The sequence below is a fragment of the Rhododendron vialii genome, chromosome 12a, assembly GCF_030253575.1.
Source record: "Rhododendron vialii isolate Sample 1 chromosome 12a, ASM3025357v1".
Lineage (NCBI taxonomy): Eukaryota > Viridiplantae > Streptophyta > Magnoliopsida > Ericales > Ericaceae > Rhododendron > Rhododendron vialii.
The window spans coordinates 24,341,788-24,364,921 of record NC_080568.1 but is presented as its reverse complement, the minus strand read 5'-3'; the positions used below and the strand labels follow the sequence as shown (position 1 = coordinate 24,364,921).

General features: G+C 37.6%; 1 protein-coding gene across 2 annotated transcripts; it reads left to right on the top strand.

The window, feature by feature from the left end:
• Window positions 1-2,167: 2,167 nt before the first annotated feature.
• On the top strand, window positions 2,168-21,685 carry LOC131310996 (AMP deaminase-like). Of its 2 annotated transcripts, none has more exons than XM_058338297.1 (19): window positions 2,168-2,734; window positions 4,468-4,670; window positions 5,552-5,768; window positions 6,029-6,207; window positions 6,331-6,382; window positions 6,468-6,595; window positions 6,681-6,860; window positions 7,034-7,101; window positions 7,184-7,326; window positions 9,034-9,095; window positions 11,003-11,116; window positions 12,486-12,626; window positions 16,126-16,278; window positions 17,061-17,114; window positions 17,198-17,308; window positions 18,812-18,985; window positions 19,056-19,136; window positions 20,739-20,837; window positions 21,153-21,685. In XM_058338297.1, exons 1-19 carry the CDS (start codon window positions 2,272-2,274, stop codon window positions 21,219-21,221), a joined length of 2,691 nt encoding a protein of 896 aa, XP_058194280.1. In that variant the 5' UTR covers window positions 2,168-2,271; the 3' UTR covers window positions 21,222-21,685. The 2 variants fall into 2 exon arrangements, with proteins under 2 accessions (XP_058194280.1, XP_058194281.1); XM_058338298.1 differs by having other exon boundaries at window positions 2,227-2,734; window positions 4,473-4,670.
• Window positions 21,686-23,134: the final 1,449 nt, after the last annotated feature.

Genomic DNA, 23,134 nt, shown 5'->3' with positions numbered 1-23,134 from the left:
CAAACTGAGGTCCCATTGCAGATAAATAAAAAATAAAAAATTAAGGTCTCGTTTCGCTAACTCTTTCAAATAACTACTTATTTTTTGAATTAAATGTAATATATTTGTGAAAAAATGATCTATCTCGTAAAATGAAAAATAAACTCTTAAAAAATAGGGGCCTAAGTGGGCATCAATTTCTAGAGATTAAGGATTCAATAGGTTTTTAATCATGGATGAATTAGATAAATATCGAATAGTTTAAGCCAAAATGTGAGAGAATAAATCCAACGAGTTTGGTCAAGTGGTTGTGAAAAAGCAACAAGTGCTCTAATTTATTTTCATGGAGACCAAATATTCCAAACCTTGTGGTCATTGGGGGTTATGTTATGTAATGTCGTTTCTTTCAAAACTCCGAAATTAGTCGAGGTGTGCACAAACTTAGCCGGGCATCCGGTTAAAAAAAAAAGGGGAAATTACATATCAGTGGAGAAAGGGGTAAATAATGCCCAAGTGATGGAGAGGTTTTTTCAAAATTCCATAAATATGGAACGGAGGAAAAATAATTCCCCATACATGAAACGGAGGAAAAATAATTCCCCATACATGGAGTCCGAATCTGGATCTCCTAAGTTGCCCTTTCCATGAATTTAAGTTGCCCCTTTTATGTACCTAAGTTGCCCCTTCTATGAACCTAAGTTGCTCCTTCTATGAATTTCCTAGGTATTCAATTTCTTAAGTATTTCTTCCATTTCCTTACCATTTTTATTATTTTTTGAGAAATTTGGAATCTGGGCTACTTGTAGATTTGCATGAAATGGACCAACTGAAATTCTCTATGCATGAAACGGAGGAAAAAAATTCCAAAAACAAGAAGTCGGTTTGTAGTCAAATCTGAGTTTGAACCTAAGTTGCCCCTTCTATGAATTTAAATTGCCCCTTCTATACACCTAAGTTGCCCTTTCTATGAACTAAGTTGCCCCTTAATTAGCTAGTAGCATAACTTCTTCACATTTTCAAGTAAAACCAAACGAGAAATTTTAAGTGGCAATTCCTAAAATCTAAAAGCAAAAGTATAAAGTGGATGCTAGAAAACATATATCTTATTTTTTCTATCATTTCTCTTTCTAAAAATTAGCCAAAATACACTAATCTCAAAATACTTTAAAAACTCAAATCTACAAGTAACCCAGATCTCAAATTTCTCAGAAAATAATAGAAATGGTAACGAGATTGAAGAAATGCTCAAAAAATTGAATATTTAAGAAGTTCATAGAAGGGACAACTTAGGTCCATATAACGAGCAACTTAAATTCATAGAAGGGGCAACTTAGGTTCAAACTCAGATTTCACTACAAACCTAATTCATGTTTTGGAAATTTTTTTTCCTCTGTTTCATGTATGGAGAATTTCAATTGGTCCGTTTCATGCAAATCTGTAAGTAACCCAGATCCCAAATTTCTCAAAAAATAATAGAAATGGTAAAGAAATGGAAGAAATACTCAAGAAATTGAATACCCAGAAAATTCATAGAAGGAGCAACTTAGGTTCATAGAAGGGGCAACTTAGGTACATAAAAAGGGCAACTTAAATTCATGGAAAGAGCAACTTAGGAGATCCAGATTCGGACTCCATATATGGGGAATTATTTTTCCTCCGTTTCATGTATGGGGAATTATTTTTCCTCCGTTCCATATTTATGGAATTTTGAAAAAACCTCTCCATCACTTGGGCATTATTTACCCATTTCTCCACTGATATGTAATTTCCCCAAAAAAAAAGTGAGTGAGGGAATTCCAGCAGAAGTCTGTTCACACAAATCTTTTTAAAACAGATGTGCATAGATCACGGTGTGGCACACAAATAATCTGATCCGTTCATTATATGTAAAACATTTTTTCAAGGGTTTTTACAAGAAATCAACTCAATTCGATACCTATAATTTCTCGATTCAATCATCTAACATTTCGCTATCGTGAAATCTAAATGAAAAGTTAGATCATTAAATCGAATATCTATATATATTGAATTGAGCTGATTTTTTGAATAAACCCTTAAAAAAATATTTTACATTTAATTAACGGTTTAGATCGTTTATGTGGGACTCATAGTGGCCCCACATCGTGATCTATGCATGATCTGTTGTAAAAGGGTCTGTGTGAGTAGCAGCTCTCACAGTCTCACTGAAAAATCAGATTCTTGGAGAGAATAGTCCAAACTATAGGCACAGAAGACGATCATAAACCCCTAAAAACCCCGTCACGCTGCAGAGTTGCGGCAAAAAAACCAGAAATGGACTCATCATCATCGTCTTCTTCTCCTTCCTCTTCCTCTTTAAACCTCGCATTGGCGGCTTTGTTCGGCGCCTCGGTAATGGCCATCTCCGCCTTCTTCATCCACAAGCGCTCCGTCGACCAAGTCCTCGACCGCCTCCTCAAACTCCGCACCGCCACCCAACGCCACCCTCCCTCCTTCTCCTCCTCCGCCGCCGCAGAGGATCCCTCTCTCGCTTCCGAAGATGACGAGGAGATTGAGATTGCCGTGGACGAGGAGGAGATTGAGGAGGTTGCTACGGACGACGACGTTCTTAGTCGGTACAGAGTCTCGTCTTCGATGCCGAATGTAGCTTTATCGAACCACTGGTTTGACGATCGGCCGACGGAGTTCGGGAACCGAGCGGCGGCGTCGGCTTCTTGGGATAAGCTCAATTTGATTCCCTCTGGCCTACCGCCTCTTCATACTGCTCGAAAAGATGGTAATTTTGTTTTACTTTTCCTGCTCTTTCATTTGATTGTCCAGTCTCTCAGTTCTTTGGAAGAAAATGCAACGTGTTTTGATTTTTTTTTTCCTTTTGTATAAAGTCCTTGTGGCGTAGTGCTGTAGTTATATGTAAGATTAAAGAGGCTGGAGTAGGTTTGCTAAATGAACCAAGCTACTTGAGTCTGAGCTCGTGTTCTAAAAGCTTGTTCAAGATTGGTTAGTTAAGAGCTTGTTCAAGGTTTGTTTGTGTATAACAAACCAAGCTTCAACATTTTTTTGAAGCTCGTTAAAATTTCAAACCAAGCTTGAACAAGCTACTACTCAGCTAGTTCGGCTAATTTTGTTTAAAAATTCAAGCTACTTGAAATTGGCTCGTCTTTGGCTTGATTAAAGTTCATTTGAGATCAACTAATCTTATAAACAAGCTAAGCACAAACATATTTTTGAAGCTCTTTAAGTTTTCAAACCAAGCTTGATCAGCTATCTGCTCGGCTCATTTTTCACCCCTAGTTTGGAGTGCGACATACTGCAGTGCATAATGTGGGTGAGCAGACTATCTTAGACAGTAAATTAGGAGCTAGCCCGAAATGGCCTTAGATTTATTTGTGGCAATATTTACTGTAATCATTTTCCTGCGTGTCATTCAGAGTGTTCTTCTTCTCTTTCTGCACATGCATCTTACGCGGTTTGATTATTTATTCGAGTGCAGTCATCAGCAGTTGCGGCACAACATGAAATAATCTTGCATACTGTCAAGAATTTTAGCTGATTTAGCATAAATGCTGATGGCTCATCAACTGTCAGTCCTGTCTAATATCCTCAACATATCATTATCCTAAGAGGGAAGTACATGACAGTCAAAGCTATTATAAGTTCTTGACATTCAATACCATCATACGAATAAGAAGCCGATCACAACGTATTTAGGGATCAGTTGTTTGCTCTTATTTGTTTTTTTGAGATGTTTGTAATGGAATCAGTAGTTCAAAATTTGAATAAGCTTAGTGATAGTAGAATGGGATTAACTGAGAGTTTGGGACCATTTGAAGTCAAGAATCTGTTCAGCAAGGATAAAGGTAACCGGTCTTGTTCTCTATCATTTGGCAAAGTCATTTAGCTCTAATGAACCAGGTAGGTAGTAAAATCAGGAGGTTCCAACCTGAACCATTTAGTGCAGCATGCTTGAATCTTGAGATTTCAAGTGAAACCTTTTCTAGAGATTCCCGACGCTTTCACTACATCATACTTTCCATTGAGAATCTTTGTGGAATAAGTCGTCTCCAGCTTTGTCATTTACTTTGTTTTCTATTCATCTTTTTGGGCTCTTGGAAGAGAGAGATGTATCAAGAGTTTCAACTGCGAAGTTTTGAGAATTTCGACTGTGAGATTTGCTGCAAGATGGGAATGGTTGGGACTTAAACCAGTAGAAAGCACTCAGAATCACTGTTTTTTCAAAGAAATTCGACTGCTGAAGTTATTAACTTATTATGTCAAGGTCCAAGTATTAGTATAACTGGCATAGGACTATAGGAGAATCAAATCAACATCAGTTTGACAGTTAAATGATTCTGTTTTTTTTTAGGACACTGTCAGTGACAAGTATATTTAAAATAGGTGAACTGTCTTTTTCCCATTTCAATTTTTCCTTCGTCCTCCTTTTTTTTTCATTTTCATAAATAGGTTTATTTCATCTTTCATCATTTTTGTAATCCGGTTTCCATTGTTCAGGACAGGATCACTATGTGAATAAGTCTGGTTCTAAGATCCGGGTTGGATCTGGTGGCAGGCTGATGACTCCAAGATCCTCGCGTGGCTATGCATTTGATAGTACAGGAGATTCTGACGATGAAGGAACAGAGGTTTCAACTGGGCAGGACATCCTCTTCACCTATGAGAACCTCAACTCTTCAGCTGATATAATCAATTTGCATGTATGTAGCATCTTTTTAGTTTATGATAGCTGCAGAAGTTTTTAGGCTTGTCAACGGAGCTTGTGCTGTAGCTAGAGTAAAGTGGAGATTTTATTGGCTTTAGACAGTGATGCTGGTCTTCAGACGAACTGTCCGTTAGCCAAAACTTAGAAATTGAAATGTCAATTTGCATGTTATTCTTATGGCCTTCAGTTGGAGTTTGGTTAGCCATGCTCAAGGATGTAAGTGGCCAACATCTCCTTTTGGATTTCTTATTACAGGAAATCTTTACTTATCAGAAGACACAACTACATTGCCTGTTAGGCAACTATATACTGGTTCACTGAATTGGATGAAACACTTTGACTGGTGTTAGTCCCTAGTTGAACATGTGAAGTGAGTGGTCTACTGCAATTCAATAGGTGCTGATTGTTTATACTAGTATACCATAATCTCTTTGTCCGTTGCTACTTACACTTGGGTGTAGGTGTGGAGTGGCTATTTGTCCGAGTTTTGATTCTTCTAGTTCTCATGTCCCAGCACATGATGAAACATTATTATTCATATTTCTTGAAATACTACTGAGCAAAATGGTGTTCACAGGGTCTCATAAAACATTTCATTGCATGATTTGGAGTGGTGTCTAAACTTGTGGTAAATATCTATTACTGACTAGTGACTATGCTTGTTAGATGAATGTCGACATCCACATAAGGAAAAAAAAAATCCTGTACCTTATCTGCGCGTCAGACTGTCCAACATGGTACTTCATACATTTAGAAGAGTCCTTGGAATATCGGCTTGCTACAAGTTGATGTCGTACGGTTTCTAAGCTAGTCCTGTTGAATTTGAGAATTTTCAATGGATATCGTTTAAGGTACTCCATTTATTGATTTTTGCAGGCTAACAACTCCGACATTCATAATGTATCCGCTCCTCCATTTGAAGTTGACAACAGTAGCTGTATTCCAGATCAGAATTGTAGAGCGACTGCAAATGAAGCAGAAGAAAATGTAGTTCTGCATGATGCTAGAAAGGCAGATACAGCCTTGATGCATGCCGTGGGAAATGATCCAATTGTCACCAATAATATTATACCCCAGACAACAACAATGAATGGTAGTGTTAACTTCCTTTTTTATATTTTTGCTCAGCAGTGTTAACTTCCCCTTTTTATAGTAGTCTTCCTGGGATTGGGTCTTGCTGCTTTGAAGTCTTTTTCTTGTCCAGTTTGTTTATTAAATCGATGGTTTGCTGACATGTTGATGTAGTGATATATCATCTCCTTAATTGGTCAACCTTTATAGCTTGTGATTCATCCAACTCTGATGTGTTTACTTGATTGGTTTCCTTCTCCCTCTCCAAATTATTGATAATAGAATCAACGGACAAAGAAGAGGAGGAAGTATGGAAGATGATTCGTGGTTGTTTGGATTTGCGAGAGAGGTACGTCTACAGGGAAAATGTTGCTCCATGGATGAAGGCACCTGTGGAAGGATCTTCTGCATCAGGAGTGAATAGTGATCCACTTTGCTTTGTCCCTGTTGAAGCAACTGCTGTGAGTTGGCCTTTGCTTCCTATATTTAGGTTCCTGTGTTCGCTTTGCAAAAACCAATGTGGTGAATCAGTGCTCTTAACTCTCACACCGTGTGTCTAATTGGTTCTTTTAATTTGCAAGCAGCACCACTTTAGGATGGAAGATGGAGTTGTACGCGTTTATGCAAGTGAGAATGGTAAGCTTTGCAAAGCAGATCAATTGGACATGGTTATATAATTTCCTAAGATAGTATCTTCAATCTCTCTCTCTCTCTCTCTCAGACGCCACAGATCTTTTCCCTGTTGCAAGTTCAACTATGTTTTTCACCGATATGCATCACCTCCTAAAAGTTATGTCCATTGGAAATGTTCGCTCTGCATGCCATCACCGATTGCGATTTCTTGAGGAGGTGATAGCCTTCAGATATTTGGAATTCTATTTATGTACAATTTGTTGTGATCCGAGCTTATGACTTCAACTTGATCACCGCACAGAAATTCCGCCTTCATCTGTTAGTAAATGCAGACACGGAGTTCCTAGCTCAGAAGAGCGCGCCTCATCGTGATTTCTACAATATCAGAAAAGTTGATACACACGTCCATCATTCTGCTTGCATGAACCAGAAGCAGCTTCTGCGCTTTATTAAGTCAAAACTTAGAAACGAACCAGATGAGGTATATAACTTTGAACTCATTGTGTAGAATCCCTTCAGCCTGTTGCTTAAATTTATGAGATTTTGGATGAGCTGAGATGAAAATTTTCATGCTTTGGGTATCTTTTGAAGGACTTTGTTTTTACTTTGTTGTAGTCAATGCTCCTTGGTTATGCTTTGTGTTCCATTTTGCAGGTTGTCATATTTCGTGATGGAATGTATTTTACACTTAAAGAAGTCTTTGAAAGCCTGCAGCTAACAGGGTTAGCATGATTATATTGTTCCTGTCTTATCTTTCAGAAGTGTAAACTCTTCTCTCTCTGACTGTTGGCAATTGCATTGCAGTTATGACCTTAATGTTGATCTTATGGATGTTCATGCTGATAAAAGCACATTTCATCGATTTGACAAATTCAATCTCAAGTATAATCCTTGTGGACAGAGCAGACTCAGAGAGATCTTTCTGAAGCAGGACAATCTCATCCAAGGTACGGCCTATGGGGTATAGCGAAGAGAAATTTAGCTTGGATTGTTTTTCTTTTTGATCAGCAATTTAGCTTGGATTGTTGCCGGTGTTGGATTTGATGGTTTAGAAAAACTTAGGGGGACGGGAGATATAATTAAATTTGCAATAGAATTTGCTTCACTTTGTATGTCATATGTGTTGATTTCCTCTTTGATTTGTTCAGTTTTGAAAGTTCACGAGAGAAAATGACCCCCTTCTACCGGAGGTCTTACGTTAAAAATGGGAAAGAAGAACAATGCAGGAACTAGAATTCGAAAACTGTTTGGGAAAAGTGTACAAAATATGAAATCTTAGAAAGTTAATGGGAATTTATTCACTCTTAATTGACTTCTTGTAATGATATCCAACGAGTGTTCAGTAACTAAAAAATAATTTCCAGGATTAGAAATTTCCAAATATTACAAGTCTCCTTGAAATCCTATTTTCTAGGAAGGAACCAAAAGGGTTTCCTACCACTGTCTTTGATTTATATGATTGTTTAGCTATCATCCCAGGTTTGTTTGTCGATGCTCATGAACTATTCAGCAAAAATGTGGTTTTAGTTTTAATACAAAGTTAAGTTTGACTGCGTCATAGAAAGCTAGTGTTCTTCAGTTCTGGAAATATTTTCTTTTTTTCTTGACAAGTTTCAGTTCTGGAAGTATGGAAAGATTGGGCCAAAAATAGCTTGAAGTTTTTTCTTGTTATGGATTTATCAGAAACAACCTTCTGAATACTTGCTGCATATAGAAAATTGAAAGGCAGGAAAGGGTGTTATCTGAAATACTATAATGCCCCATGTAGACCGCTGCCCAGTAACTTGTAGGAGCCTAACCACACAGCCGAAAGTATTTAAGTTCAAGTTATTAGTAGTAGCTTACATGGTTCCTTATATACCCAGGATCACTCATGTAGACTTCCGATGTGGGACAGGATGTTACAAATAATGAAGTTCATGTGTTTCTATTCAAAAGGCTGGCAGTGTGACATCTAACCATCTTGCATTGACATATTTTAGTACCAGATTAACTGTTATCAAAGTTATCGGAAGACTGCCAAATATGCATTTATTTTCTCCCCTATATAGGTTTGATGTGGACAAATAAAGACACTCATATAGTTTTTATAAGCTTAAGAAAAGCTTATGATAGGCTCCCTAGAAAATAACATATGGTGGATGGTGGAGAGAAAAGCATTGACTAAGAGGTTTATGATTTTTCGATGTGATAAAGTACATGTTTGTTGGGGTTGTAACTACAGAGACTCATGAATTCGAATCACTATAAGGGAGTCCTATCTTTCTGTCTTTGGTATGGATGAATAGACTGGGCATATAAGGATTATGTTTGTAGATGATATTGTCTTGGTGGATGAAACTAAGGAGTAAATGCTAAACTAGAACTATTGAGTGAAATATTGGAGTCCAAAGGGTGTATATAAGTAGGATAAAACTTAATAAAGGGAACGCCAATCTAGTAGTTCAAGAAGTATAAATATTGAAGGTGTGAAGAGTGAAACCCCTAAAAGACTGAAAAGTGAAGAATCGCTGCCTACATTCTATTTAACAACGATGCAGAGATTTGGGATGATGTAACCTAAAGCATACATACAATCGAGTCTCAAGTTTTCATGCACTTGAATTACACATTAAGAGTTTTTGTTAATTCCAATTGTGTTGTGAATATTTCAGGTCGTTTCATAGCAGAGGTGACAAAGCAGGTTTTATCAGATCTTGAAGCAAGCAAATACCAGGTGTAACCATATATTGTTTTTGAAATGTGGATCTCTTTTGTTATCTTTCAGTTTCTTGCTTTTCTTATACACCCTCCGTCTCACTTTGTTGTGCCCTGATTCCTTTTTAGATGTCCCAAAATGATGTGCTTGTTTCAAAACTTTCCAATTTTGGATGTCCATATTACCATATTACCCTCGTTTCTCCCTCCCAAATTTAAAATTTGAACTTGATTTGAAAGAAAAGTGGAGCAAATTAATGACATGACAAGAAAGTTGACAAAAAGTCATAAATTACAAAGGGGTAAAATGGTAAAATTGACACAATCAATGTAATTATAATCTTTCGTTAAATTACATGAAAGTCAAAATAGGCGCAACAAATTGGGACGGAGGGAGTATTTCTCATCTATACTTGGCCTATATGGGTTAATGTGGAAACTTTATATCCATCTCAAAACCAATTGGCAATAAGTGGAGAGGTTCCTTATTTTATCAAGTGATCACCCACTCCACTCTAAAGCAATGTAGGACTATATTTCCTTAACATCCCCCTCACGTGCAACCTGTTTGAGGTCTGTCACGTGTAGCCTTTTTTTGGGTCTATCATTGTGCAACTTTTTTGTTGGTTTGTCATCGTGGGGTGTGGATTGGAAATTTTAAAATGTGGGGTGGAATGGGCCCCACTCTGATACCTTGTGGAAATTTTATATATATCTCAAAACTAATTGGTAATAAGTGGAGAGGTCCTTCATGTTATTGAGTATCCATCCCACTCCCAAGCAATGTGGGACCACAATTCCTTAACAGTTAACCTCTCCAAGAGCCTATGGCGACTAGGTAGACCTATGAAATACTTTAGTAAGGTCCTCAAATAGTTACCGGGTTGAAGGTTGGTGCTTAGAACTAACTCGGGTTGCCCACTCATTGGGGAAGAAAACTTGTAGGATGCTATTTGTAATTGCATACTCCATTTCATTGGGGAGCACCTACTCGGGTTGGCAAATATACTCTCCTACATTGTGGGATGTGTCTCCCTGTATTTATTAGTTTACTTGATTTACCTTTAGGCTCCATTCTCCTTAACTTTTTTATCTGCTTCGTTTTGTGTGTTTTTTTCGTCTTTTTTTAATTTTTGTTTGAGCCGCCTTTTGTTTTTTGGATTAATTATCCATCTCGACGAGAGGAGGCTAAAAAGTATAAAATTATGACCAAAAGCAAAAAAAAAAAAGTTCAGTAAAGACAAAAAAAAAAAACCAAACAACGGTCTTTTTTGTCTAAAGTTTTATCTCATATGAAGTTTTTTCAATATCGGCCCACATTTTTATACTTCTCTCATTCCTCTAGTCGAGATGAATGATTAATCCCAAAAATTATGACGAAAAGCTCAACAAAAAGTTACGAAAAGTAAAAAAATACGGAAGAAAGTTTTAGACAAAGTTTAGGAGAATGGAGCCTTAGAATGGAACTTCAAATTTTGTAATTTTCGTTTCGCTAGAGAAATATGTACATGGGTGGCATCCCCTTGATGCCTTTTCAATTAAAATTTACTACTTATCAAAAAAAAAAAAAAACGCTAGAGAAATATTTGTTAAATAGTCTACTTGGTTCCTTCCAGTAGAACAGAAGAGAATAAAATTCCATATATCATGGCTTTGGGGCCATATACTTTCCTCCTAGTTGTGTCATTGTTAGTTTTTGATGTGATAGAGGAGATACATTACACTTGACGGCACCCAGACCCGAGCCATGCAGGTACTTCCAATTTCTAGAATCGTTGGTTACATAGAAGGTGATGTACCTGCCATTAGATAATAGCTGGTTATTTGACCTTGTGTTGTATATTGAGGTTATGTTTACTCTGTTGTTTTGGAATATATATGATTGTTGCTGGGAAAATCTGACATCTATAATGATCCAATGTCCAGATGGCAGAGTATAGGGTTTCCATCTATGGAAGAAAACAAAGTGAATGGGATCAGCTGGCAAGTTGGTTCATTAACAATGAACTATATAGCGAGAATGTTGTTTGGTTAATCCAGGTAACTTGCTATGTTTGTGTTTGTTTGAGTAGCTGCAGTTCACATGAACAATTGCCCCTCCAAAATGTTGGTATCTGGTACTTGTTTTTCTTTTTTGGTTGGGCCATGTTTGATTGATGTTCGTGTATCATTAGGAACATTAATATGTGATATTGTTGATTGCTGTTCTTTTATCAGGATCGTTGAGACCCCTCACTTCAAATAAATTAAGTGAAGCTGCATATGGATAATTTCAAATCCAGATGCTAATCTCTTTTTCCTATCCACAAAATTTTAGAGTAAGGGGCGCTCGGTTCTCAAAATGACTCTTCCTTAACCCCACAAAGGTCTTCCTTAATCTCGCACATGCATTTAAAAACGGTTCCCAACTGGCACAGTTGAAATTCCCCTCTTAAATGAAAACCTTCAACAGTCTTTGGAGCTGATTCTGGAATGCAACGGAGGTCCTACCTGTCTACCCTGTATGACTGTCTGGCTGGACTTCTTCCGCGCTATGTTCTTCATCTGAACCAACAGAGATAATTCCCTAGGGTCCCAACTGAGCTAACCTACATTAACAAACTACAAACACTTAATTTTCGTCCTTGAAGAACAACAGCAAACCATCTTCCTACCAAAACCACCTCAGCCACATCTCCGTCCATCCTCAAGTCTTAAACAGATATGCAATTGTTATCAGGGACAGCTGTAATATGTCCATATATATGCCGTCCTCAACTTGCGTAATAGCATTGAATGCATAGCCTCGTTCTTTAGATCTATCCTCTTGTTAATAGCATTGACAAGAATTTGCCTTCCTCCACAAAGGCATGATTTGATTGCGAGACCGTCATTCCACCTCCTCAACTATATACGAAAACTCCTGCTAGCATTTTCGCTAAGAGTTGATGGGCCACTTAACCAAGTGTAAAGTCTCAAATATTCTCCCCACCCCTATGTTGATTCCATGTCAATTGTTCCTATGACCAGTCATTTTAACCTAGAAGCTGCCTGTCGATTTCAACTTTATAAAGTAAGTTGAAACTATACTCTCTGGAGCCTTAATAGATTTTACAACTGAAATACATTGAAGATATTTCATCTTGGTAAGTGGTGGTAATAAGTTTTCTTAAACAAAGTAATTATGACTCTCATGTGCTTATCGAGAACACTGAGAGCTATCTCAGTTTTGATCCGTTGTTTTTCTGTCTCCGGTCTTTTAATTCCATTGTATAGATAACTTTTCTGTTACGCTTTGCATTGAAAGTCAGATGGAAGGCTACTTCTGTTCTGACATTTTTTCTCTTAATATATAGTAGCTTTTTCAGTACTCCGTGATTTACATGCTGTCAGAGGTTACTACAAAATTTTCATTCTAACATAAATGCAGCTCCCTCGGCTATATAACGTGTACAAGAGCATGGGAACTGCTACATCATTTCAGAATATTTTAGACAATGTATTTATTCCACTTTTTGAAGTCACAGTTGATCCGAATTCTCATCCTCATCTACATATGTTCCTGATGCAGGTTTGATCACCTTGCTACTTTTTTTGCTATCTCATTCCCTAAAAAATAAGTCAATTATTCCCTTTTTTGTTGCTTTAAATGGTTTACTGGTGTGAACTTTACTGCATGGGTAGAATTTGTCGGACATATTCTCTTACCAATTTGTGATTCTGCTTTAGTCCTTGAAAAGCTTATTGTTTGGCCTAATTTGTGCTCTTGCTTTTACGACATTCGAGATTATCTATGGTCATTGGTCAATTATGATGAGGTTTTGATAGGAATTATACCATCTTACGATACGGCATTAGGTTATACTGATGGCATTAAGATAATTATGGGAAGCCAACTCCCATATCACCTTGATATTTAAGTAATGTGCAGTACATGCTCGAGAGGGAACCCTCACCTCAAGAGCTAGCTTATTGGGTTGGTTCTACCATAGACAACGCAACAAATTCATGAATAGAAGTTATTCCAACTTATACACCCTTAGAAACGTTTTGACATTGTATCTCAAGAAAAACTTTGAAAAATAGTAAAGAACTCTTTCTGTATAGTGTATCCTATTAAATCCCTGAATCATCAAATGGAGAACAAAATCTGCCTATGATGGAGTTTGTGGGACCCTGAAGTTTTGAGGATTGCATGTAAAATGTGAACCAATTCGCAAGATTCATCACTGATTGTATCCCAAAATAAATCCACTCGCATCCATCTAGGCATGAGTCATGGTTCATGAATGATAATGTATAATTAGATTCTTCTACAATGGTAGCTGGGACAAGATGTGGGTCAGTTTTTTACCTGGGTAATCAGCTTAACTGATTGCATCTGACTCCCTACAACCGTGGGACCCACTCCATCTTATAGTCTAGAGGTTTTGTTACTGAAAGCTCCAAAAGTGGCTTACATATACAGCTCCTGCTGATAGCTATGAAATAAAAAATAAAAAAAAAACTGAATCTGGATGATATAAAGGTCCTCTTATTGAGCTGCATCTGAATATGCAGACAGGTAACTTGCTTCAAGCCGCATTTCCTTCCTTTGGTTCACAGAAATAATACGTTCCGCTACAGCACAAGCATGTACGAGGAAGAGGCATGATAGCAAACGCCAGTCCATCTCAATATACAAAAGATAGGCATGATACCTAAACAGATTAGTCAATGAATCTGAATCTGTAGGATATAAAGGTCCTCTTACTGAGCTGCATCTGGATATGCAGACAGGTAACCTGCTTCTAGCCCCATTTCCTGTCTTCAGTTCACAAATGTATTAGGTACCTCGGCAGCATAAACGGGTACCAGGATGAGGCATGATAGCAAAAATCAGTCCATGTCAATCTACAAAAAATGGGCTTATGCATGTGATTTAAAAAAGGTAGGAATATGATTTGTAAGGCTAATTGTTAAGAAAATATGTACTACATTATTTGTCTAACCCACATGTTTGGTTCTTATGTATTAAGTGTTAACAGAATTATGTTATGCAGCTGTCGTATTGACCTAGAATATTGTGTACGAAGAATCAAAGTAGTTCACATTTTTTTTCCAAAGCATTGTAATTGAGTCAATTGGCAACTCAAAACACTTTTTTTTTTCCGTCTCCTCTTTTGTTTATTAATTATGAGCATGAAATCCCATACGTAAATAGATTTGAAGGGCAAAGAAGTGCAATAACTGAAATTCCCCTAGCATCAAGGGCGTGGTTTTCTACTAGATAACCTCCTGAAATCAAAGAACCAGTCAAGTTACCCAATTGATAAACAAGGCTAAATAGAATCTAATCTAAGCCAATTCTCATTGATCCATTCCAATTTCTAGCAGTCTAATCAACAAAACAATCAATAGAGTGGTGCAAGCAATTTTTTTCTTGGAAGACCCCAAATAGGTGAAAAACGGGACATAGTCCAGGGAAAATCCTCTCCTGGACCTAAGCCCCTCTGGCTGAATCCTCATTTGCCACCTCACCATGCTTGGTTGCTTGAGTTCCTTCATTCCTTGCCTTAAATGCGGGCAAGTTTCCTCCAGCAGAGTCCTCCATGAACTCCAATTGCCTTTGGAATCCTCCAAAGGACTTCAACTCTAGTGGCCCGATGATGGTTTAGCTTTCAAGAGGTAGATTCATCCTGGGGATGCATAGATTGAACGTCTGTTTTCCTTCCAGCAATTGTTGAATTCACTAGCATAAAACTCTCTGGATTTGTTTCACACTATCTGGATTGGTAGTCCTGCAGGTCTCTGAAGACTGCTCAAGTGGGGTAGTTGAAACAAACTTCTCCAATTTTTCATTGTAGACTCTTAAAATCGCTACTAAACTCCCCGGAATGCTTCTGAACCACTTGGAGTGCTTTGAAGCTTATGGCAGTCTAGTTGGATTCAAGCAAACAAGTGTCCAATGAACATGCAACATTGAATGTGAAGGACAACTGTACAATCATTGATAATGGCATGACAATTGAAATAATATTTGTATGTGGTTTGCCAAACCTATACTTGGGAGCCTGTAGAACCCAACAACCAGCGCGAGACACAAGGTCATTTTTTTTGGATAGATATATGTCTTCAGAAATACCTTTGTAAATTCAGCATAAAGTTTTGATTGCCAATAATAAGGATTCACAGTTTCATCTTCTATGAAAGTTAAAAAATACCCATTTTGCTGAATGGTAACTTGTTATCTTCTACACTTCAAGTAATTCTGTTTTTGTACGTACTATATGCATGTTAGAACTATGGCTCGTATATCTTAAGTATGAAGAGATACTAAGGAGTTCTAGAAAGAAGGCTAGATGCCGGAGTGTAGTGGAGTGGAACGAGTGGAGCGATGACATCTGGCCCATTGCTGATGATCTAGTGAAAGTAGACTGGGCCGAAGGTCCAGGCGTTTTGTAATTGGGAGGTGCCCCCCGCGGTACGGTAGGGTTCGTACAGGAGTATTTTTGGGATACAAACCAAATACCAGATTAGGGTTAGAATAGAGTCGGTATAAATACTCTATGTTGTAAACCCTAATTCATACTGTGATAATAAAGATCAGCAGCCGCTCTCGCTCCCGTGGACGTACCCGGTTTTGGGGAACCATGTATATCTCTGTTTTGATTCTTTACTGTTTATACTCGTAAATCGTGTGCGTGTGTGTGACGATCCTAACAATGCAGGACAATCAATATTGTGCTGAGTTTTTAATCTTACTCCTCTTTGGTGTACTTCTTAATTTAAGAACTTATGATTAATGCTTATAGCATTTTCACCTGGATTGTGTTACATTGGTTCATCTTTGGTGTATTTGCACTCTTTTCCACTAATAGTAGCTTGCAGTTGAGTCATATTGGCCAATCTCACGTAGCATACGCACCACAAATTTACCCACTAACATAATGTTGTGCTTGAATGTCATGCATTTGAGTTGTTGGCTATCTCAAGTGGCATATGCACCATAACTTTACCCACTAACAAAATGTTGTGTTTCAATTTTTGTCCATGGAAGGTGCTTACTTGGCATCTGTATGCCATTGCAGGTTGTGGGCTTTGACCTTGTAGATGATGAGAGTAAACCAGAAAGACGTCCCACCAAACACATGCCAAAGCCTGCTGAATGGACAAATGAGTTCAACCCTGCATATTCGTACTATGCTTATTATTGCTATGCAAATTTGTATACGCTCAATAAGGTTTGCAGAAAATTTTCATGGTTTCTGGTGATATTGACGTTTTTTTCGTGTAGGGGATAATGTTTTGTGGGTAAAGAGAGAAAAATGTACACATGGTAATAGAGAAAAATGTATACATGGTAATACTTACTTGGAATGGTGTTAAAAAATATGGAAACATGAATTGCAGTAAAGTCAAACCAAATGCAACTTCAGCATAGTTGAATTCATCCTGACAGAATTCTCCTATGTTTTCAAAGCCTCCTGCATTATCCTGATATTGTTCTCAAAATCAAATGAACGGATCTCAAATCCATGTTGATTACTTGATCTGCCTTTAGCTTAGGGAATTTTTCATCCCAATATGCAGCTATACACACTCAGGATAAGGCTCAACATTTTGCCTCTCCTAAATCCTTTGTTCTTCCTCCACGATTAACCTAAATTTTGTTCTCTTTACTAAGTATAACATGCATGCTTTATTACACTTTGTAGTTTTTTTTTTTTTGTTAAGTTGATCAATTGAACCACCCAGCTTTGACCTCCAGCATTTTAGTTTCTTTTCGGTCATTGCACAGTTTTAATTGCTTTAATACTTTGAACGGGTGGCAGCTCAGGTAATGCACCAGTCCAATCTGATGGTCACTTGATCATGTGGTTTTTTAAGCTGTTATGATTTAGTTAAGTTGATGAATTTCAGCATGCTATTTTTCAAGTTGTTGCTTGGGGATAATGTTATATTTTCTGCTGTCATGGTGAACTGGATTTCTCATGGTTATCTTTTGTAAATATTTTCTTCCCAGCTTCGTGAATCAAAAGGAATGCCAGCAATAAGGTTGCGGCCGCACTGTGGGGAGGTTATTCTCTTAGTTTCCTTTGCTTCGCCTATAGTTCTTTTACGATGTTAGAAATTTGCCTAAAATATGTACAATCTTCACAGGCAGGTGATGTTGACCATTTGGCTGCTGCTTTCCTTCTATGCCATAATATCTCTCATGGGATCATTTTGCGGAAATCTCCTGTTTTGCAGTATTTGTATTACCTTGCTCAGGTAGGTTGTTTGACTGGCGTTGAACTAACTATTCTTGAGGAACTGTGTTTTCACACTTGTGTACTGCGTGGATAGTGTACAACCACAGCCCTTTGCTGGCTTGAATGGGATGTGTCACTTGGAAAATGGAGCAGAGCAACTGCAATTAACTTCCACTGTTTTTGCCTGCTTTGCCTTCTTTCAGCTGACAGGGTGAAACATTTTGGTATTTGTGTGTATCTCATACTATGCCAACTGTTGAGAACCTCTGTAAATTCTCCACCTCAGCCTGAAGGAGATATGGTGGGCCGGTGGCAGACAACTATGAGCTATGCATGACTGTCATTTGGTTTTAAGTCTTTGAATATGCTTGTGGTCATCTCTCTTTGAATGCTGGAGGCAATTGGTGAATTCTGGTGCAGCTCTAGTTTATAGCGAGTCGGTGTTTTTAGGTCACCCACCAGGCATATACTTGCTTACCAGTCATTTGATTTTTATTCTAGGAATATGCTTGTGGTCATCTCTCTTTGACTGCTAGAGATATTGGTGAATTCTGGTGCAGCTCTTGTTCATTGCGAGTTGATGTTTGTTTTTTTTGAACGGCAAAAAAATTTCATTAATCTTGAAAATGATACAAGACTAATAGGAGCAAGGAAACAACATCATGTTCACAGAACAATCATGTGCCCAATCACCATTCACCAACCATGGTAATAGGAGCAAGTTGGTGTTTGTAACATCACCATTCACCAACCATGTATATGCTTGTTCACTTATCGTCGTAGTCTCATTTCTATCAATTTGCGTCACTGTCATAGCAATGCTACTACTGCAAATGGTGTTTTATGGGGCATATATAATGTTTTTCTTTATCAAATTTCTTGGGGTATTTCTTCTGGGCGAGGATATGTGAAAACTGAGAAGAGTACTTGATGCAGATGGGATTTTTTTGAAAATAGTACTTAAGTTTAGTTGTATACTACTTAGTTTTATTCAACTGATTTTGGTATTTTGTTAGGAATGATGCAATTTTAAAAATAGGTAATCTAGAGTATAGTTTCCTGATTTGATTTGATTTGATTTCCCTTTTTCATGACAACAAGATAACAGAAGGCAACCCTCGCCCGAGCTTCCTAAGTGCCAGCCTGGCTTCAGAGGGAGCTAGTTCTTTTCTTTTATTTCCTAGTACCTAGGGTTTCTTCTATTATAAATTGAGTTGTAGAACTTAAGGCAAGTTGGTTGAGTTTTGATAATAAGAAAAGAGAGCTTTCTCTATATTGTTTGTTTTTGAGTTTGATCTCTTGTTTGTTCTTTTTAATTCCTTCATCAATTATGTTCCAAGTATATTGTTTATTGACGATCCTTCTTGTGCTGTCTATCTCCTCCATTATGCATTCCACCCTTGTACTTTGTAATAGTATCTCCCCCTTAATGTTTCCGCTGACTGACTTTGTTTTCAGATTGGATTGGCCATTGTCGCCACTGAGTAACTATTCTCTTTTCCTGGACTGACTTTGTTTTCAGATTGGATTGGCCATGTCGCCACTGAGTAACAATTCTCTTTTCCTGGACTACCATCGCAACCCATTTCCAATGTTCTTCCAGCGTGGGTTAAATGTTTCACTTTCGACTGATGATCCCCTGCAAATTCATTTAACAAAAGAACCTCTCGTGGAAGAATATAGCGTTGCAGCAAAGGTTCATGTTTTCTCGTCTTTTCATTTGCACTAGTCATGGTCTTGAATCTTATAGAATCTTTGTATGTTAGGTGTGGAAGCTCACTTCCTGTGACCTTTGTGAGATAGCAAGAAACTCGGTATATCAATCTGGATTCTCACATGCATCTAAGGTGAGAAAAATAGATGTTTTAATTATCAACGCAAGAGAAACAAAAGGTGGAGACGTAAAGTATGTTATGTGTATCCGGGGTAAGGAGTGCTAGTTAAAGCAGATGAGATCAAGCATTAATAGACAAGTTATTTTGAAAGGTTATTTTGGTTAAACCACTCAGAAATGGTATCCCCTGATGTATCTTTGTTGCAAAAGTCATAAATAAACTTAAGCTAGAATTGTGGGGTGAAACTTTAGAATCAAAATGATTTTGGTTGCGTGGAATTAAGACAGGATATATGGAATGTAACTTGACCAAAACAAGAAAAAATAGTGAAGAAAAAGTAAAACTCAATGTGCAACGTTTACTTAAGCTTCATTCACTTGTCAAGAAATTGAGGTAGGAAAATTGTTCCTGATAAAATTTTACTGAGCTGAAGTAATGGAAAAGGAATTGATTTTATTTTTTACATTCATTTAATAAAGCAACTTGTGAGCAAGTTGAAAGATAATTGTTTAATTGTGTGGGAAATAGTGTTAAACAAAATTCCTGCAGGACAAGTTTTGAGGAAAAATTAATTCCATTGGGATAATTAGAGACGTGGGTCTCACAGCTTTCCTGCTAACTGAACAGAAAAAATGCGAGGAAGTTAGACACTCTAACTTTCTTTTCCTTCCCATTAAATTGCAGTCAAATTTGCACGCGACTGCAAAAAGATGAGCTCTGATCTATTTCATCGAAGGTTGGAAGGTTAGATAAAAATAAATAGGTGTGGTGTAAATATAAAAGTTAAAAATGGTGAGGTGTTATAATGAAGATTAGAAAGAAAAAGGCATCTGTTAGGAAGAAGGTAGAACTAACACTTAACATTGAAAGCAATGATAGGAAGTTATTTGAGATGGCATGATCATGAGCACCGTATGCCAGTGAAAATGCGTGTTACGAGGTGTGATTTGACCCCCCTTGACATAGTATTTACTTATACTTTGCAAAGAACTAACCAAAAAGTAATATTTTTGGAGTATTTATATTTTTGATCAATATATATACATATACACGCGCGCTCCTATAATGATCCCAACCATTATACTATGCTATATCCTCTGGATCCCCTGCTCCCGCTTCATGCAACTAAGGTAAAAATTTTTGTGAAATTCCACAGCCTCGAGGTGAGCATTTCTTATGTTCAAGAATGCTATGCGGGGGCTACTGTTTCAGTGGTATTTTGAGAGTAGCCACTTTGTGCATATTGCCAAAGGTTAGGTCTGTCTCCAATCCTTCCCCGTCCATACCCCCAATGATTGGGGACTACATGGGTTCTGTTGTTGTTGTTGTGAAGAATGCTATGGATAGGGTCTTTATGTGTGTTGTGCACTTTTATGATTTTCTTTTTAAGTAATAAATTCAGCATTGATTATAGTTTGACTTACTGCAAAGATGCTAGTATTTTCATTTTGCCATTCAGTATTAGTTCCAATATTAAATTTTCCTGTTTCACACTGGAGTGAAGTTTGCTTAAGTAGGTATGCTTTCCCATGGTTGCTGCATCTTGTCAAAAGTTTGAAGTTTTGTTGTCTGAACCATCATTTTATTGACTGAATTTTTTTTTGCAACACTTAGCTGCATTGGCTCGGTAGCAAATATTTCAAGAGTGGTCCTGAAGGAAATGATATTCACCAGTCAAATGTACCAGATTTGAGGATATCCTTCCGATATGCGGTAAGTTTATCCAAGTAACTAAAGTAAGCCTAGTAATTGGTGAATGAATCACGGATCACATGGACAAGGGTGAGAATGGGCATCATCTTAACTGTTCCATCATCAAGGAAATGTTTATGTTTTCCGTCTTCTTTGAGGGGAGATATGTTCTCTGAGGAGTGAGGACAATGTTTAAGGTTCAAAAAGTGTTGAAAAATATGAAAAGTGTGCAAAAATATACGAAAGTGTATTAAAAACTGTGAAATAGGTATTAAAATACTAAAAACTACACTGATTTTTTTGTACCGCCCTAACTGAAATATGGAGGTTTTGCAGACATGGAAAGAGGAGATGCAGTATGTGTATTCAGGAATGGCCAGGCTTCCCAAAGAAATAGATTTTTGAGCCAAACGAAGCATTTGAGCAAAGAAGAATTTAACTCGTGAGTAGTTTTGGGGCATAAATCTCAAGCCTAAGATTGCCATTTTTTGAGGCCATGATTCTTCCAAATGGGTCGTATCACCTAACGAAACAACTCATGGCTTCAAGCATTGTTAAAGCTTGTGAACAATTCTGGCTGCTATATCTGTTCGTTAACATTACAGCTAACACACCTGGAGCTAGGTTTTTTTTTTTTTTTTTGGCTCTCTAGAGGAGGAAGGTATATTAGAATAATCACTCCAGTTTATGTAGTTTTCCGATGATGAGCAAATCATGCACATCCAGTTTGGTCATAGAAAACCAATTTTATGTAGGCAACTGCTACTACTTAGTATAGGTGTTTGAATAGTTTGCACTGTGGTTGCATAATGAACGCGTTTCCGATTGATATGAAGTTTTGTAGAAATGATCATCGATTTTTGACTTGCTATGTGGAGTATCTGTGTAAGATACCATAAGACCTGATAAAAATTGTCTATTGAGTGGGACTGTGGGAGAATTCCCCTAACCCAGGGATAGAACTTAAGTCGGCTAAAAAATATAACCTTGAGTCTTGTTACAATTACTTGTGGTCTAAGACTCCAAAAGCATCTCTAACAAAGGTAGACAAACACTCCACAAGGGAGAGCGAGAACAAAACAACGGGGGAAAAACCAAAAAAAAAAACCCAACCTTAATCGGTTTTCACCATTGAGCGTTGGTCTTGGTAGGTCTGTCGCTTTGGCTTTTAAATTGACAACAAAATCAACGAACAGACCTTGTTGCCGGAGGAGGCGAAGTGGATGCCGGATCTAACTCCGACAGCGTTGAAAAGAAAGAGAGGGGATGGGGGGAGAGGTGGGCAACAGGGATGGAACCAAGATATTCAATACGGGGTGGTTAATTGGCTTCTCAAGTTGGAAAATGTACATTATATTGTCTTCTCAAGTGTAAACACCATTCCCATATTTTTACATGAATTTACAAACAAAAATCAATCGTACTCATTAAAAAGAGGGGGGGGGGGGGGGGGGGGGCGGGAAATCAAGAGCCATACATGAATTTGCAAATAAAAATTAATCATACTCGTTAAAAAGAGGGAAAAAATCAAGAGCCAGAGAAATTGAGTTGTGGTATGATCCCATGAAATTAGGACATACAAAAGCATTTTTCTTTGGTCCCACAAGAGAGAACTTAGAATTGATTTGTGCCACCAAATGAGAAAAGATTGTGTATTTGTTTGATAAATTTTGAAATTGCGGGAGGCCGACAAGTTATTTTTTATATGTAACCAACAAAACTTATCTAGCCAAAATTATGGGTTTTTCAAAACTAGGGGTGCCCTTGGCCCCCAAAAGCCAACTCTTAACATCCGGAGCGGGGAATTGGGGGAGGAGAGCAGCTCCTCCCTTAAGAGAAATTTGTAAAGTTTAGAGAGAGAGAGTTTGGCCTTAGGTACCCTTAAGAATTCTATTTGGCTACGCCCAATTCTCTTGTTCGACAAGAGATTTAGTATTACAAAAAAAATAATGACATTGAAACTGTATATATAGTTAAGTGGTAAAAGTGTGATCCATTTATTAACCCCTTAATAGTGAAAGGCTAAGATGAAATCAGCTCGGTTTGGTTGGTCTTTTGACCAGGGCCGCTAAACGAACCAAAGCTATTGGAGTCTGAGTTCGTGTTTGTTCGTTAAAAGCTCGTTCAGGATTGATTGTTATATAAACAAATCAAGCTTGAACAAGCAACTAGGCTCGTCCTGCTTATTATGTATATAAAAAATTCAAGCTACTTGAGATCAGCTCATATTTGGCTTGATTAAAGCTCGTTTGAAATTATCTTGTCTCATAAACAAGCTAATCTTGAACATATTTTTGAAACTCGTTAAGTTTTCAAAC

What these genes read in the sequence shown, in the direction of transcription:
- LOC131310996 (XM_058338297.1), top strand. Translation starts at nt 2,272, where the DNA reads ATGGACTCATCATCATCGTCTTCTTCTCCTTCCTCTTCCTCTTTAAAC. An exon ending in TCATACTGCTCGAAAAGATG is followed by an intron (nt 2,735 to 4,467) that starts GTAATTTTGTTT and finishes TCCATTGTTCAG; the next exon opens with GACAGGATCACTATGTGAAT. An exon ending in TCCCTGTTGAAGCAACTGCT is followed by an intron (nt 6,208 to 6,330) that starts GTGAGTTGGCCT and finishes ATTTGCAAGCAG; the next exon opens with CACCACTTTAGGATGGAAGA.